The sequence below is a fragment of the Seriola dumerili genome, unplaced genomic scaffold (assembly GCF_002260705.1).
Source record: "Seriola dumerili isolate Sdu_G_001 unplaced genomic scaffold, Sdu_1.0 BDQW01000110.1, whole genome shotgun sequence".
Taxonomy (NCBI): domain Eukaryota; kingdom Metazoa; phylum Chordata; class Actinopteri; order Carangiformes; family Carangidae; genus Seriola; species Seriola dumerili.
In genome coordinates, this window is record NW_019174365.1 from 4,914,577 (window position 1) to 4,930,408 (window position 15,832).

The 15,832-nt window shown below is 40.7% G+C and overlaps 3 protein-coding genes across 6 annotated transcripts; 1 reads left to right on the plus strand and 2 right to left on the minus strand.

Moving 5' to 3' along the window:
• Nucleotides 1-36: 36 nt before the first annotated feature.
• rbm48 (RNA binding motif protein 48) lies at nucleotides 37-1,814 on the plus strand. 2 transcript variants are annotated; one of them, XM_022747215.1, is made up of 5 exons: nucleotides 37-166; nucleotides 425-615; nucleotides 708-853; nucleotides 978-1,522; nucleotides 1,634-1,814. In XM_022747215.1, the coding sequence occupies exons 1-5, from the start codon at nucleotides 38-40 to the stop codon at nucleotides 1,694-1,696; spliced, it is 1,074 nt and encodes a 357-aa protein (XP_022602936.1). In that variant the 5' UTR covers nucleotide 37; the 3' UTR covers nucleotides 1,697-1,814. The 2 variants fall into 2 exon arrangements, with proteins under 2 accessions (XP_022602936.1, XP_022602937.1); XM_022747216.1 differs by having other exon boundaries at nucleotides 142-166; nucleotides 444-615.
• Nucleotides 1,792-6,892, minus strand: efcab1 (EF-hand calcium binding domain 1). 3 transcript variants are annotated; one of them, XM_022747212.1, is made up of 7 exons: nucleotides 6,672-6,698; nucleotides 3,583-3,761; nucleotides 3,256-3,414; nucleotides 2,502-2,606; nucleotides 2,241-2,392; nucleotides 1,961-2,065; nucleotides 1,792-1,870 (listed from the first exon to the last, which is right to left on the minus strand). In XM_022747212.1, exons 2-7 carry the CDS (start codon nucleotides 3,656-3,658, stop codon nucleotides 1,820-1,822), a joined length of 648 nt encoding a protein of 215 aa, XP_022602933.1. In that variant the 5' UTR covers nucleotides 3,659-3,761; nucleotides 6,672-6,698; the 3' UTR covers nucleotides 1,792-1,819. The 3 variants fall into 3 exon arrangements, with proteins under 3 accessions (XP_022602933.1, XP_022602934.1, XP_022602932.1); XM_022747213.1 differs by lacking the exons at nucleotides 1,792-1,870; nucleotides 3,256-3,414; nucleotides 3,583-3,761 and having other exon boundaries at nucleotides 1,888-2,065; nucleotides 6,672-6,892; XM_022747211.1 differs by lacking the exons at nucleotides 1,792-1,870; nucleotides 1,961-2,065; nucleotides 2,241-2,392; ... (1 more) ...; nucleotides 3,256-3,414; nucleotides 3,583-3,761 and adding an exon at nucleotides 4,515-5,894 and having other exon boundaries at nucleotides 6,672-6,892.
• A 395-nt stretch (nucleotides 6,893-7,287) lies between these two features.
• On the minus strand, nucleotides 7,288-15,832 carry sytl1 (synaptotagmin like 1). The gene is made up of 15 exons (XM_022747210.1): nucleotides 15,757-15,832; nucleotides 14,000-14,126; nucleotides 12,515-12,666; nucleotides 12,292-12,406; nucleotides 12,148-12,205; nucleotides 12,020-12,056; nucleotides 11,897-11,937; nucleotides 11,502-11,618; nucleotides 11,138-11,304; nucleotides 10,926-11,028; nucleotides 10,493-10,654; nucleotides 10,041-10,119; nucleotides 9,840-9,939; nucleotides 9,367-9,572; nucleotides 7,288-8,311 (listed from the first exon to the last, which is right to left on the minus strand). Exons 2-15 carry the CDS (start codon nucleotides 14,122-14,124, stop codon nucleotides 8,169-8,171), a joined length of 1,605 nt encoding a protein of 534 aa, XP_022602931.1. The 5' UTR covers nucleotides 14,125-14,126; nucleotides 15,757-15,832; the 3' UTR covers nucleotides 7,288-8,168.

A 15,832-nucleotide genomic window follows, 5' to 3' on the forward strand; every position in this document is an offset into this window, starting at 1 on the left:
TTTGAAGTGTGCCAACTGGAAACTTATTTCCAGAAACATGGCGGCGCCTGTCGGCAACAGTTCGGGCTGTTGGGGCGTCCCAGAGGTTTATAAACACCATGAACAGCGAAAAGTATGCATTTCTAGGCCAAAGTATAGGGAGGGAAGGAAAGCAAAAGCGGTTAAGGTAAGAAAATGGTCCTATCTACTAAATATCAGCAAGGAAAACACAATGACAACACAAGCTATGAGACAGTCAAGCTTTAGGGTAAACGTCACTTAAAATAAAAAGACAATACAAATAATCAATGTATTTACAGACTTATCATTATCATCCTGCCAACCGTTATCATTAGCATACTACAGTTTGTTGATTTGCTCCCACTGCACCTTAATAAGTGTTGCGGAAGTGTTTGTGCATATTTGTCTTGTGCATTATCGACAGGTGTACACCATCAATTTAGAGTCCCGTTACCTGATGGTCCAAGGGGTCCCAGCCATTGGAGTGATGACAGAGCTGATCCAGCTGTGTGCCCTGTACGGAGTTGTGGAGGAGTACAGGCCCCTGGATGAGTATCCTGCTGAGGATTTCACAGAGGTCTACCTTGTCAAGTTCCAGAAACTCACAAGTGCCAGGTTCAGGATCTGACTGACCCTCTTCATTACACTTCACTGGCAAAGTTGAAAAGACCTGCTAAAAACATTTTTCTCAAAAATGTCTGTTACAGAGCAGCCAAGCGACACATTGATGAAAAGAGTTTCTATGGTGGTGTGCTGCATGTGTGCTACGTCCCAGAATATGAGACTGTGGAAGACACCAGGCTAAAACTGCAGGACCGGAGGAGATACATAATGAGGGCTGCCCAGAATAAAGGTACCAATACACCTCTGATGTTCCTATGTTTTGTTGGTTTTTATATCCTAGTCCTGAAGACACAAAATTGTTTTTCAATTGTTCAGTTGGTTGATACTAAGTTTTTAATTTTATTGTCTCGAAGCAAGAGAAAAGGAACAGGAGGCAGCAAATGAAGAGCCCACAACATCAAACACAGCAGAGAAGATCATATCCAGACATGATCAAATGCCTAACAATGATGATACAGGGGAGACTTCAAACATTAGCCATTATTCAAGCTTTCCTTTATTGCCATTACCTCCCCAGGAACATTATTACCATGGATATAAAAATCAATATGGGACTATACCAACAGAAGACAAAATGGGGACATTGCATAATGCCACAATCTGCACAAAACAGCAGCCAGTGCAGAGTTTAAGCTTTAGTCAAACCTCTTCAGAGAGAGAAAGAGGCACAGAACATAGACTGACTCCAAATCAGGCTCCTGCAGTCAGATTTGTCCCGAGGACCACACACTTAGAGAACAGGAAACGCAAAATGGAAGAGGCAGCAGAGCACTCACTGACTGTTTCTGGAAAAAATGAGCCTTTGATTGGGCCAAAGTTACCTGAACCACCTAAACTGGACATGGATGATGAATCATTGAACACAACTGTCAGCCTTATCCGGAATGCAATGAAACAGGTAACCTACGATCTGATTTGGTTGTAGCAATTCAGAACAAAATTAAGTTTTGCCTGCAGTCTAGATGTCATAATTTATGCCAGTAAAATCACTGTCATCATTTTTTATCAGGTGGAAGCAGTTCCTGACGTCAAACCAGTGGAGAAAAAGATGAAACCACGTCGTCGGATTTGATCACACCAGCTCAGTTTCTCATGGCAACTTGTTTTTATTTAGACATTTGCATCACAGTGTAAACAGTTATGAACTTTTGAATGAAAGAAGGCACAGCTGAAAATGCACATGAACATGATTTCTTCATGGTTCCAGTTGTTCCTGAAATACACGCTGCTCAAATATCTCAATACTCTGAGAAGGAAGAAAAACAGAATGTAAGATTAAGAAGTTCTAGTTTAAAAATGTATTACATTTCTCATCAACCCTATAATTTGTGATTACCGTGGTGTCAGGGAGGCAGGTTCCAAAAGCTTCAAGTAATAGGTTCTCCTCTCTCACTGCCTTTTCAAAGTCACCAAAAGACAGCCTGCCATCATGGTCATGGTCCTGTGAATGGAAACAATATTGGCAATAGGCTTGTGGTCAACTTCTATTTTATAAAGATGTCATTGCCCTCTGAAACAGTAACACATGATGCTAGTTTTTCAGATTTGAGGAAGTTGCACAGAGAGCGTATGTAGAAGTAACTCAACAGCTGTTTGAGCTGCAACTATAACCTTACCATCTTCTTTAGTGTGATCTCCACCAGGTCTTTGATTCCTTCATCTGGGTCCTCTTCTGTGGGCTGTCTGATGAGGCTGTTCTTCAGCATGTGAAACATCTCCTCCCTTGAGATGTAATTGTCACCATTCAAGTCGTACACATGAAAGCAGTCTGAGCCATGCAAAAATGGAAGAGTTATTACTCGCATAATAACTTGTAACTCTGATTTTTATGTGTGGGAGAGTAAAGCTAAGCACTGAACGTTAAACTGAGAGCTCACATTTTATTTTTTCATCCAAGGTCCCTCGAAGGAAAACAGACAGTCCTTCAATCCACTCTTTTATACCCACAAAACCGTCATTATCGTTGTCAAATGTCCTGAATACTGTAGGACAGATAATCAGTGACAATTCTAAGAACATGCCCAGTTACAATACTATCAAACTGCCGCAAGTTACTTATGAATCCGTAAATTCCAATTCAGTTCCATACAATCTAAAACGTTTCCTGGAAAGACCCACATAATTTGGTACTAACTACAGGTAAAATAGAGCATGGTCAGTTGGTACACTTTTTCTAGCACAACCTTGAGTCTTTTATTTGGATAAAAGCAGATAAGCTGAATATGTGAAGTGTGTCTCCTAACAATCAAATCAGCATACATGAAGAATAAAGTTTCCAACAATAAATAAATGAGTAATAAATGTTTGCTGGTGTTTAACTTGAGCAAATTCTTTCATGGAAATGCATCTGGAAGTCAATAACAAACTCAACACAACTAATAGAACTGAGTAAAATAACTAATAAAAATAACAATATTCATCTAATATCTAATTAGGCTACTTAGAACAATAGAGACAAACTATATAGTTCTTTCCAAGAAACTCAACAATTAAAAGAAAATAACGGACCTGTAAAATAAAGTGTCACATGAATCTTATTTTTTATCCTTCCAAGTATGAAATATTTCTCATTTTACACACTTATTCAAATCCAAATTTTTCCTCAAATATAATTGTCAGTAGACAGAATACCTCCGTCCATGATCATGTCATCGGTCATCCCAAAGACGTTGTGCAGGATGCTCCTGAACTTCGCTCTGTCCAGGCCGGTGACTGCTCTCCCCGGAGCAGCAGGCTCCCCCAGGAGTACAGTGAACTCTCGGATAAGGCACTCAATCTCTGTTTTATTGACTAGGATCATAGGAGCAATGACTGACTTTTCACGCTCTATATGACATTTTTCATTTTTATTGTAGTTCATTAAAACAAATGGATTTAGAACGCACCTACTGACACAACAAACTAGCTTAGTTTTATCATTGGATACTTAGACAAGATAAGTTTTAACTGAGTACTCACAGTGCTCCACTTGTTTAGAGATTGTTTCAGCGACAGTCTGTTTTAACTTTCTGTTCATAGCAGACATTTCTGACATTTTTTGAGGCAGGACGCCGGGCAGGATGAGTACAGGTCCTCCGACAGGGGCGATGTTGACAACCCGTCGCCATGGCAACCACGTAGTATTCAAGCTGGTACAACTGCATGAAAAGAACCGTGATAACAGCGCTCACATAAAGCAGGGGGAAATGCTTTCGATTTGCTGGTTAAGAGGAATTTTTTGTAGGGACGTCCTTACACTGGCTTAATTTTTCCGGCGGCAATGCAGCTTTTTTCTTTCTTTCTTTCTTTCTTTTTTTTTTACAATGTATATACACGCCTGTTTGTAAAATACGTTAGCTTTGCTTTATGTTCGTGCTTTCTCTCCCCTATTTTATTTTAAGAATGGCAGTAGAAAGAAAAGCTGAGACATGAACACTGTTGTTCCCCTGCCTGTCTTTCCAGAATGACTGACCACTGAAGAGCTAGCTTGATATACACGGGGCTTAAGGAAATGCTGAGAATGCACATATTTAGTTTTAAAATGACCAATAAAATCGTTTCCAGAATATGTATCAAGTGCATGGTTAGAAATCAACCAGTGAGGCATTCATTTTGCACATGCCTATAATTTCTTCCTTTATAGGCTTGTTTAATCTCAAATCAAAAACTTAATTTATTTCTTTTCTGTACTTACTCCTAATGGTTTTGATTCCACCATTGTAATTTCCTCTTTACGGTTACTCTCAAACCTTTCAAGCCATCTCTTCACTGTAAGTCAGTTCATTTGAGTCAGCTGTTTAAAATGTGAAGCACAGGTCAAAAATGCGTGTTTGCCTCAGCTACTCATTTGTGAGAGAAAATATGGCAGCTTCAACAATGCCAGTTTACACAATATAAACTACATTCAGAATCAAAATTAAAGTTGGAGTTTAAGAGTTTATTAACAAGGTCTAATCAGCTACAGGAACCAGGCACTTAGGATGACTTTTAAGCTATTTAAAACTCTGCATCACCAGTCAGATGACGTGAAGAGACACTACACACTGAAATACATTTACCACTTGAAATGTATTAAATGTCAGGATTGTACATATGGAAATATCATTTTACGCTAACCCATAATTTATTTACAATAACTTACAAAAAGGTATTAAAATGAATTTCCCCTAGGGGATAAATAAAGTATCTATCTATCTATCTATCTATCTAAAATGAATCATTACTTTTAACTGTAACACTTCATGTGCTTTTTCTCTTAAATCTGCAACCATTCTATAATGGCAGCTTCATTTTTTTACCCAAAAAACTTGGATATCTTATGACAGCAGTCCTAAAATCTTATAAAGTCAGGCTGACAGAACCTCTTAACACACTCCTCGTGCTTGAACTCATGTCACCTGTATGTACAGCCATGTGTTTTGTCATTAAATTATTTCGACTGAACTTTTTTCCACACACTTTGCAGCTGTATGGTTTCTCGCCTGTATGGATTCTCATATGTACATTCAAGTTTCCCACATGACGGAACTCTTTTCCACAAATCCTGCAATGGTACGGCTTCTCCTCCGTGTGAATCCTCATGTGCACAGTCACGCTGTTGCCATGTCGAAACTCTTTACCACACACTTCACAGCTGAATAGTTTCTCCCCTGTGTGGATTTGAGTGTGTGTAGCTAGATGTGCACTGTGGCTGAATCCTTTGCCACAGAAACGACAGCAATAGGATTTGTTTCTTCTCTTTGTCTCTTTATTTGGTGGAGTTGGGCTATGTGGTTCAGAACTTTCAGTCAGCTGGATTTCCCCTGTGTGGTTCTGCATGTGGACTTTCATGTCTTTACTGATACTGTAGCCTGTCAGTGTTTCTAAACTCAACTCAGGCCCAGTGTTATTTAGAGTTACAGCACAACCTGGCAGAAAAGTCCAACATTCACCACTTGACAAAGAGTTTCCCTCAACCTTTCTGTGGTCTGCTGAGGAGCTAGGTACAGGCTTTCTGTCTTCATTCCCTGTATAATGAGTTTGCAACTCACTCACATCTGAGTAAATGCAACTCTTCATACAGGTGGAAGTCAGTTTCAAACTGCTAGCTTCGGAGTCCTCCATATCCGATAGCTGTTGTCTCCCTGGACTGATCCATGGCTCTTGCTCTTCCTGTTTGATTTCTGGAGGCTTCAGGACCAGCAGGCCACAGTCCTTGTAGCCAACAGTAGGGCTGTTGTGGCAGCTCTCAGGATTCCACTCCTCCCTGGAGTGTTTCTGCTCATGTGCACAGACAAAGACCTGCGGTGGGTCTGTTAAGAGGAAAAGGTGAGAAATTTGCTTGAACTCAGTTTGCCCAGTTTTTTTTTGTTTTGTTTTTTTTGTTTTTTACCTAGATAACAGTTTACCTTCATTTAAGATGAGAGAATATTTGGCTAGTCAGTCGTTGGTAGCAGCATGGACAGGTCATACTCACTGGAAGCACACCCAGATGAGCTGCTGTCAGGAGCCCCAGAGCAGAAAGGGCACTTCTTACTGGCATCAATGATCATAGGGCTTCAATATCTTTGAGCAGTACATCATTACTGTGTGGCTCTGGATAAAACTTTTAAGGTAAGAAATTAGTGTTTTTGAGATCTGCTAAAAGAAACTGAAGAATGGTATGTGCATGAGTGCAACCATAATCTGCAAATTATAAGGATATGCAGCCTAATAATTAAGTCTCAATAATCATGTTTGATTAATAAATAAGTTATGGTTTGTGGGGCCTCTTTGTCAGCTATATCTGCCCTTGCATTGCGTCACACATATGGTTTCGAGAAACACATTTATACCGCAGAACTTTACCGTTTTTTTATCCTTTACTTGCTTCTGTCTTGTCTAAAACATGGCGCCTACATTACCCACAATGCCTACCTCTGACAGTTTGGTCTAGAGGTTCAAGGTGTGTTATGCTAGTAACGGCGAATCCAGCCTCAAGCACAGGGAGGGAGCGGGTTCCACTTCCTTCCAATTCAACACCCCCTAATATTTTTATTCTAAATTTGTATTCTAAAGCCCCAAGCCGCCGCCAACACAAACAAACAAACCTTCGCTATGTAACGGCACTTCTTGTTTAAGTCCATGTTGGTCGTCGTCTCCTTTGGAGCGAGCAGCTTCCTCTTCGCACTCTATTATCGTCTTCTGCACCGCTGTGAAGATCTCCTCTGCTGCCGCACTCAGCCGCTCACCGATGAACTGCTTCAGCAGCTGCATCCGAGACATTTTATACACTAATCAACTCTCACTTAAAATACACAGTCCATTGGTGTCGCTGTGCCAAGCAGGATACAAAATATAAGGTCCCTAAATCCGGCTAAAACCTTCAAAATAAAAGTACAAGTACACAAAACGTAACTGTTAAAGTAGGCGACAGCTAATTGGACCTCGAGGGATTGTAAAGGCACCAAATTCATCATTGCCATTTATTTGTTTTTGTTTTTTTTGCTCGAGGCGATTAGTGTTCATGACAAAACATACAGATCTTGGCAAAATGACTCAAGGCTGAATCATATAGGTAATACATTCAGAGTATCTCACATAATTTTCAATGGGCATTACCTTAAATAAACACAGCACAGAAATGGAGCTTGTCAAGTCATCAAAAAAGACGCAATGGATGTGACCTCATATTTTAAGAGATACACAAATTACAAAGGGTTAAGATACAAAACATACATACCTTTCTTGATACTTCATTTTGGAAGCCAAATAGTGCCACTTCCGCTGAGATTTCAGCTTGAATCAGGAATGTTAAGAATGCCACCTGCTGGACAGGAGGTATGGCACATATGATAAAGGCCTTCCTCCACTGTCCATTGGTGTGTAAAAGGGAAGATGGATACCTGTTGTATAACAGTTTGTTTTGATGAAAAAAGTGAGGACAAATTACATGACACTGTGTTCTTGACCTTAACCTTCACTGTCCCCTCTGAAAAGTCCAAAGAATAGGTACAAAGTCTGACCACAAGGTGGTAGTCAGTTAATCCATTACATGGGAAAGCTGAATGCATGTAACTGCAGGCTATTTCTAACCTATCCAATTACAGTAATGTCCCCTAAAAATCTATATTATCAGAATTTGTGTTTTGCATGGTGAAAGTGATTGTCCTATTTCTCTGATATACTGATATACAATTTTCATTTCATAAAATTTGTGCTTATTCAGTTATGTCTCTATAATTGTCTCCTTGATGTAACATCAGTAAGTAAATCAGAAGGCTACATAAGTTCGGGTTTGATATTTAATTAATAAACTACAATGGATTACAAATGCACTTTTGTCAGATAAGACACAGACTGAGGCCAAAACATACAAATAAAACATTTGAAAAGCAGACAGATTTGGTTTCAGAACTAAATATTTCTACACCATTAATTCACAATATTGCACCACTACTAACTCCCTCTGTGTGTGTTTGTGTGTACGAACAGAAATAAACAGTGTATCTGTGTATAGAGAGGTTAAATGTGCCTATGTGCTGAGTGTTCTTTCAGTCCAGTCATTATTTGAATCAGTGTGTGTTTGTGCATGAAGTGTGTCTGAGTCACTCAGACCGGGGGTTGAGGTTAGTTCTGATTGGTAGTGTCATGTCAATCCAGTGGTTTGGGTTTTCAATCATTGAGGTCCACACAGCGACCTCCTCCTCTGTAGAGTCCATCCAGCTGACAGACTCACCATAACTCTGACCTGCCATTAAAAAACCAAAAACAACACATTATTCATTATTGATGATGAAGACATTACCACAGGAATCCTCGCTGCAACCCACACACACCAATCTACTGACATCATCTCCCTTCAGGAAACCCACAATGAGACATAAGATGAGAATGTTGCTCTATCAGTGGTTTGATCTACAGTGCTGCACACTCTTTATTAAGAACAGCAACACCCGCTATGAGCATAACAACACTGTCAATATCAAGGTGAACTACTTCACAACAACTAAATTAACGATACAAGTTCAATAGCGACACCAGCTTCAACCCATCCTGCGGTCTATGTGGAAGATTTAAACCCCCAACAACCCAATATGGGATGTTCAGCAATGCACCAGGCGTCACCTAGAAATGACCTCGCTCTGATAGCATGACTCTATGAAATGCCTGAAATGCCAACAGAATGAAATACAACGTCAAGTACTGGACTAAAATACTGTCACCATACCACTGCTAAACACCACTGTAGATGAAGCTTGGAAGGCTACTTTCAGACCAAAGTAAAGGCAGGAGCATTGGTTCCCTTCCTAACTTGCCTACAATATTATCTGTCACAAAGGGCTTCCACTGAAACAGGATGCAGCCTCTGCAAGCGACCAGTCTTACCATTTTTCACTGTTGCACATGTATAATGACGGCAGCAAAACACAAAGACAGGCAAGTTATTGATAAAAAGCTCCTGTATTGGTGTGGCACCTTTGTCAACCCTCAGTGTTCTAAAACGGGGTTCCTACTTTTCAGTATAGTATGATCTTCTAAATGCCTGTAAGCTCCTGAGAAAAGTACTAAGCTGTACAAGACATGATGCATTTTATATTTATGGAAATGCAAAATCAGGTATTTGCTTGCAACACAAACAAGAAACCACAGTTTATACTGAATATGACATCACCAAATCAAAACAAGAATATGTCAGGATGTGAAGCCTTGGTGAAGGCGACTCTGTCTATCCCCTTGATAAGAACTAAGTACTGGAAACATCTTTGTCTTTTTAATGTGAATATAAAGCGCAGAGATTCTCACCAGTTCCACAGCTCAGACGAATCCCTCCTAAGATGTGTGTCTTTAACCCTTCACGTTGCCAGACACTCAGCTCAGCGCAGGCCTCTCTCAGGTCGCTGGTGTGGAAGCCATCATACACCATGGTGTGGTTATACGTAGGGCTGATGGAGCGCTTCACCACCCGTGTCTTCTGGCCACTCTGTCTACTAGCATCTGGGAGTATGTAGCTTGTGGGGTTTAAAGTATGATATGATTAAGAATGATTGTGAGTTGAATTCAAAGTCAACCAGGATCAATTTCAAGACTGAAATTGTAGGTAGATGGATTAAATGTTTTAAATGAGAATTCAAACATTTTTTGGTCATTGTTCTACAGCATATAGGGGCGTGCACTAACTTGAGTGTGCTTTAAGGCTGCATTTAGGGGAATGGGCTTTCTCTGACTACTAGAAATGAATCAGAAATATCAGAAAATATGATGCAGAGCTGACACACCTTCTAACAAATGAGTCTATAGCACCTCCTTTGTTGGACAGGAGACATTGAGCTTCCCGAAGCCAGATGTGAAGCTCTCCTGTCAGTGGCAGACCACTACCTTAACACACACACACACACACAGAAAATGTATAAGAGTCATGCAATCGTGATATTGAGGTAAGACATAATGTGCATCCATGATATATGTGTTCTGCTCACCCTCAAATCCGTCTGGGATGAATTTAATAGAGAGCATGATGGTCCCACGACTGCTGATGGAGTCTGGATTCAAATGAACCTGTGATGTGGGATGAAGAATAGAAAACAGAAGCAGAGGAAAAGACAAAAGAAGGAAAAAGCAAAGAGGGGGGAAGCAGAAGTGTGGAAGCAGGAAAAGATTAAGGTTACATAAAACCTTAGTTGATATTCACAGCATGTCTTCCTCTCCCTTCAGCTCTACCAGACACAAGAGACACTCCTCCCTGTATTCTGTGTCTTCAACAAAGCTGCCAAAACTACTGTTACACAGACACTCAGATACTAAACAAATGTAGATGCGAGCACCATAGTGTTTTGGTAAATATTAGTCTGAGAGTATTCAAATACACATGCTAATTTATGTGACTACACGAGTGTGTATTTGCATGCAACACAAATCTACTCTTCCCTACCCGTGGCTGCAGGTCCTGCCACAGCGGCTGAGTGGAGGTCCAGTCCCAAAGGCCCAGAGACACCTCCACCTCACCCAGGAACACGTTCCTCCCAAGGGGCTCAGCATGCCACACCGACAGGTTCAAGGTCCGATTCCGCAGTTCCCCGATCCTCACTTTGTACTGACAGTATATAATCAGAATCAGACAGTTAACACGTGACAGGATGGAAGGACAGGGCAAAGTGTTATGGGAGCTTACATTTATGGAGGCATATGGTCAGTGGAGAAAAAAGATTTACAAGATTTGACAATTTAACATCTTCAAAACTAGAGAAATAAGTGACTGCAGTGCATGTTGCAGGACACATGGAGAGAACTGAAGGACAAATGGCAGATGGGAGATTTATGTGAAGGCTGCCTTTGTGTAATATGTAAATGAGAGAGTGTCTCACTCGGAGTGTCTGATCATAGACTGGGCTGAGTGTCTTCTTCTTCACTGAAGTTTTCTTCTTACTGTGACTCGACTTGTCCGGCAAGAGATAGGTTTTAACATATCTGTGAAACACGTGCACACAGACATTATATGATTGGTTTTGTATGTAACATTGTTGCTGCAATATGCACATTTAGATGCAGACACACACACACACACACTGTCACTTACGGGTCGGAGCGGTTCTTGCGTGCTGAAGCGATGTCCTCGCAGCGATGCACTTTGACTTGCAGCTCCTCCCTCTGGGTCTCGTAAACCAGTGAGAACTGGATACGGCCCCTCACCTCCACCAGTCCAAAATCTCCTGAGCTGAACAGACTCATCATGCTTCCACTGAGCTACAACACACACACACACACACACACACACACACGCGCAGAACAAAGATCAGCACCTACGTCATTGTCCTGAGCTGAGTCATCTTGCGTTTGCCAGATAGCCAATTAATCAAATGTGCGTGTGAGCGTGCACGTATGCATGTGTGTGTGTGTGTGTGTGTGTGTGTGTGTGTGTGTGTGTGTGTGTGTGTGTGTACCGTGTAGCCTGAATGAAGGCTGCTGGTGGAGCTGCTGGTTTTCAGAGAAGCTGGGTCTGCCTCCGTCAGGCTGCTGCTCATTGAGTCAGTGTCTCCATTGTGATGCTCAAAGTCATCCTAGACATGCACACACAAGATTTTCAGATGCAGCATCACCAGTGATCATCTATCAGTTGGTACCTTCTCCCTTCATATGATGTCCTTTAGCTACCCTATTATACCCCACCACTGGAAAATGTGTGATTGATTTATATGTTTAGATCATTAACAATATGGACTCTGTCTTGATGCAGGGTCTGAATAGAAAGTGTGAAAGAATGTGGCCAGTTAAAAGCAGTGTTTATCAAAACCATTAGTCTTGATAATCTGTGAATGTTGGTGTGTTTTATAATCACCTCAGGTTCCTCTGAGTGGCCATTACTTCTCCTTTCACACTCTATGAGCAGAATGATGAGTTAATATTAGTACAAAGAGGTCGCTAGAAAGGCACAGAGGCACTGAGATAGAAACTTTCTTACCTTTGGATGACGAGGAACTATTTCTATGCTGGAGACCCTGGAATTAAAGATGGGTTATTAACTTCTGGATGATTATTCAGAAAACACTTTCATGCTTGGAAATGAGAAACATGCATGCACACACAGACCTGTGCTACTGGACTTCTTGTTCTGGGTGTGGGAGTAGGTTTCAAACCTCCTTGACTCCTGAAAACACAAATAACAGAGTGGCAATGCAGTTTCACACAAATCTTGCAACAAGTGATATGATTTTTTTCTCTGCCCTCACTAACCCTGCTTTCTCCACTTCCTTGTTGTCCTTCAGTCTTCCCTCTGCCTCAGGAGAGTTGTTGTCATCATGCAAGGTTTCTTGTTTCTCTCCATTAAACAGTCCAGCCAGGGGCACATCTGTTACCATGGCAACAACCACAGAACCATCATTGGGATATCCCCATAACAACAGAAAAGCAGCCCCGCAGGCCAGAGATAGTAGTATTGCATTAAATGAAAACTGACCTCTGCTCTTTGTCTTCCTGTGGCGTATGGTGGCATGGACCAGGTCGCAGCCTGATGTCCGATTGCGATGGCGTTTGCTGCTCTCCTCGCTGAACCATGCCCCAGACAGGAAGCGCAGACGTGCCGGGTCTGTCTCTGACTGCTGGAGGTTCCTGTAGCGTTGACACGGGGCCAAGTTAAACAGCAAAGAATCACAACCTCCTGTCTTTAAAAGTCAGTGGACGTCAGAAACTAAACAGAGGGTTTACAGTCACTGTTGTCACTGGTGTCATGGAACTTAGTCAGCATGTAAAAGACACGTCAATTTTCCTAATGATGTAATAACTCAAAATTTGCCTCTCCATGTTAACACGCAAACTAACTAGGTGTTTGATACATACATTCACCTGCCTGACAGCAGAACTGAAACATTTAGATGATTAGTAAAAATCAAATGACAAACAATCTCTAATTTTAAGCTGCTCACAAAAAGAAAAATCAATACATTAATCAATAATAAATAATAGTCATTACTTCAGGTCCTAATTTAAAGATTAATCAAAACAAGCATCACAAACAGGAGACTAGGTATTTAGACTATTAGAAACCTTTAGGATACTGTGGCATCATTAACTGCACTGTGCATAGGTGCATCATCAACTCAAGTTATGTAGTAGTTGGTAAAACAAAAACAGAAATTGCCTTGTCGCTCTCGTTTTCTGTTATTGATGATGGAGAAGCTAAATCCCACAGAGTGGCAAACGTAACAGGCAGCCAGAAACAAAGCCGTGCTTCTCCTCAGAAATAAGTGGCTGAGATCAGATGTTGAGGGATCAAGACACATCTGCTGCCAGATGATCAGAGACCTGGATATTGTAGTGAACATGTACACTGGGATATGAAAAACCAGATGTCTCATGTACCATGTAAATATCATATCCTGAATGAGATCAAAACCGGGATAAGATTTAAAACCTGGAGAGCAACATGTATTTAAAAGCACTGTAGTTATTTGACTCCACCCACTGAGGTTTCAGGTAACCAATAACACACAGCAAAAATGTAAAAAAAAATTTCAACCTACAACTACAACATGGAGGTGACAAATTAAAGGAAAAGGTGGAGAAACAAAGAGTGGAGAAACAAAACAAATGCAGAAGCTTCCTTACTGCATTTAACATCCTGTCATCCTCTCTGATTGACCGTGACGTGTCACCTTTTAGTGATCACCTTTAATCCTGTGATGAAACATTTCTATCCCGATGGGAGTAGGATGACAACGTTCCCATCCACAACACACAATAGGTCTCTGAATGGTTTGATGAATATGAAAAAGATGTGAATCATATACTGTACTAAAGCCTTCAGAGTTGCCAGATGTCAACCCACCTGAAACCTGCTTTTAGAGCTCAAATTAATTTGTCACCCCTCTGTGTGTTAGTGCTCATTACTGAATACTGTCATTACTGGAACTGGCACGTGAATGGAGAAACAATCGCCTCTCACCTTACACGTCCTTCATCACAACGACGCAACTCCAGGTCACGTTGTAAGACCTGGAGGATGATGGACTGCTCCTGGTCTGTGAGGTGGCTCAGGTCAAGAGAAGAGTCAACCTGCTCCCCCTCCATCCCTGAGAGGGAAGGACACATGACCACAGTACTCAAACAAACGGATGGAAACTATTAATCTCTAGTTACATTTGTGTCCTAATGGTACTGTTTAACATTGTGACAGTGAGTAAAATAAACATGCTATAGATTATGATTTCATTGTAATACATTTGAAAACATATCAGGAACTAAACCAAGTGGTGTAATATTGCTATTGTTCCAGGAACTTGTAGAAACTTTTTCACTTCGTATCTTTTTAGTTTTGACTCATTCAGAGGACCATATGTGGTCATGTAAAGTATATTCTATATATATTTGGTCCACCATGAGTGTTTTTTTCCCTTCTCAGATTGTTTCATTTAAATACATTTAGAGGCCTGAGGAGGTAAAAGACCAGTTTTCCCACAAAAAGCAAGCGAAGATGAAACAAAAAGTCAGAAAAAATGTTTAATCCATGTCCCTGGAGTTCATACTGAGCTTTGAAGAGCTGTTGGAAAAGCACTTTAAAAATTAATTTGTTGGTACAACTTGGTCATTTTAAATCCATAATTCCTAACATTTGATTTATTTTGTTGTTACATTGTTTTTAATTGTATTTCTATTTTTGTTTTAATTGATTGTTCTTCTTTAACTTGTATCTTAATTATTTTGTATCTGATCAGCGTCATTCTAAATGAGGGCTTGGTCCTCAATGATTTTTGAGTTTAAAGAAAGACATAATATTTTTTGAGTTCTTCCGTGTCCCGTGTATCATCTCAAGACCCATCAGAGGGAAACTGAACCCCAGGTCGGGAACTACTGCACAGTTTTAGGAATCAAGTGCACTTTGAAATCCTGTGTCCTCCTGTAGCTCTGGTGCCTCAGTGGGTGAGGACACATGCTGTTTCAGTTGGGCTATTACTGTCTGCTATTGAGACTTTCATCTCTGCTTGCACCAAATGCTCTCTACTGTGGACTGTCTACCAAAACTACAATAAAAGGCTAAAGAATACATTTTAATTATTAAAGCTGCCATTACCTGCTCTGATACTGAGATGATGTTTTTAAAAAAGGACAGAAAACCTCTGTAGGTAAAAAGCTAACCAGCTGCACTACAGTTTAAAACGGTTGTATTTGAGTGTGTGTTTGAGTGTGTGTCCACTGCCTCGAGGCTGGTTACCGTTGAGCACTTAACGCATGCGCAAAACGATTCTCCTAAGAGTTCAACAGGATATGATAGGCTACAGTGAAAGCACCACAGCTCTCACAACCTGACCCAACACAGAAAATAATAATATTGTAGTGAGGAATAGATGACGGAGAGTACATCATATTTTTCTCCTGATAATATTGTTCCTGTAAACTGCTCATTCCTGCTTAAAACTGATTTAACAGTTGCTGTTCTTTTCATAAACAAAGTTTGACGACTCTAGTATCTAGCGCTATATTTCTGAACGATTATTCAAACGCCTGGTCGCTATTATTTATATGGAGTCTCTATAAGGGGAAAATAGGCTCGTGCTGCACTTCCCTCATCATGAACAGCGCGAGAGAGAGGACACCTGTCGCCACTTTTGGATCAAAGGTTAAACTTTCCCCTCAAACACACACATTAAAAATACAGAGAGAGAGAGAGAGAGAAACATGAAAGACAAGTCAAAATTGCGTTACCTTACTTAACAGCATCCGCCAATTCCATCTGTGAAAAAGTTTTGTGAAAAGTTGTCCTGAGTGCGGTGGATGTGTG

Coding starts and splice junctions, on each gene's coding strand:
- rbm48 (XM_022747215.1), top strand. CDS start 38: ATGGCGGCGCCTGTCGGCAACAGTTCGGGCTGTTGGGGCGTCCCAGAG. Junction 616..707: donor CAGAAACTCACAAGTGCCAG/GTTCAGGATCTG, acceptor TGTCTGTTACAG/AGCAGCCAAGCGACACATTG. Junction 1,523..1,633: donor TCCGGAATGCAATGAAACAG/GTAACCTACGAT, acceptor ATTTTTTATCAG/GTGGAAGCAGTTCCTGACGT.
- efcab1 (XM_022747211.1), bottom strand. CDS start 6,846: ATGTCTCGGATGCAGCTGCTGAAGCAGTTCATCGGTGAGCGGCTGAGT. Junction 5,895..6,671: donor AGTGCCGTTACATAGCGAAG/GTTTGTTTGTTT, acceptor TCCTCTTAACAG/ACCCACCGCAGGTCTTTGTC.
- sytl1 (XM_022747210.1), bottom strand. CDS start 14,124: ATGGAGGGGGAGCAGGTTGACTCTTCTCTTGACCTGAGCCACCTCACA. Junction 12,667..13,999: donor TGTGATGAAGGACGTGTAAG/GTGAGAGGCGAT, acceptor TCAACGCTACAG/GAACCTCCAGCAGTCAGAGA. Junction 11,938..12,019: donor TAGTTCCTCGTCATCCAAAG/GTAAGAAAGTTT, acceptor TTCTGCTCATAG/AGTGTGAAAGGAGAAGTAAT.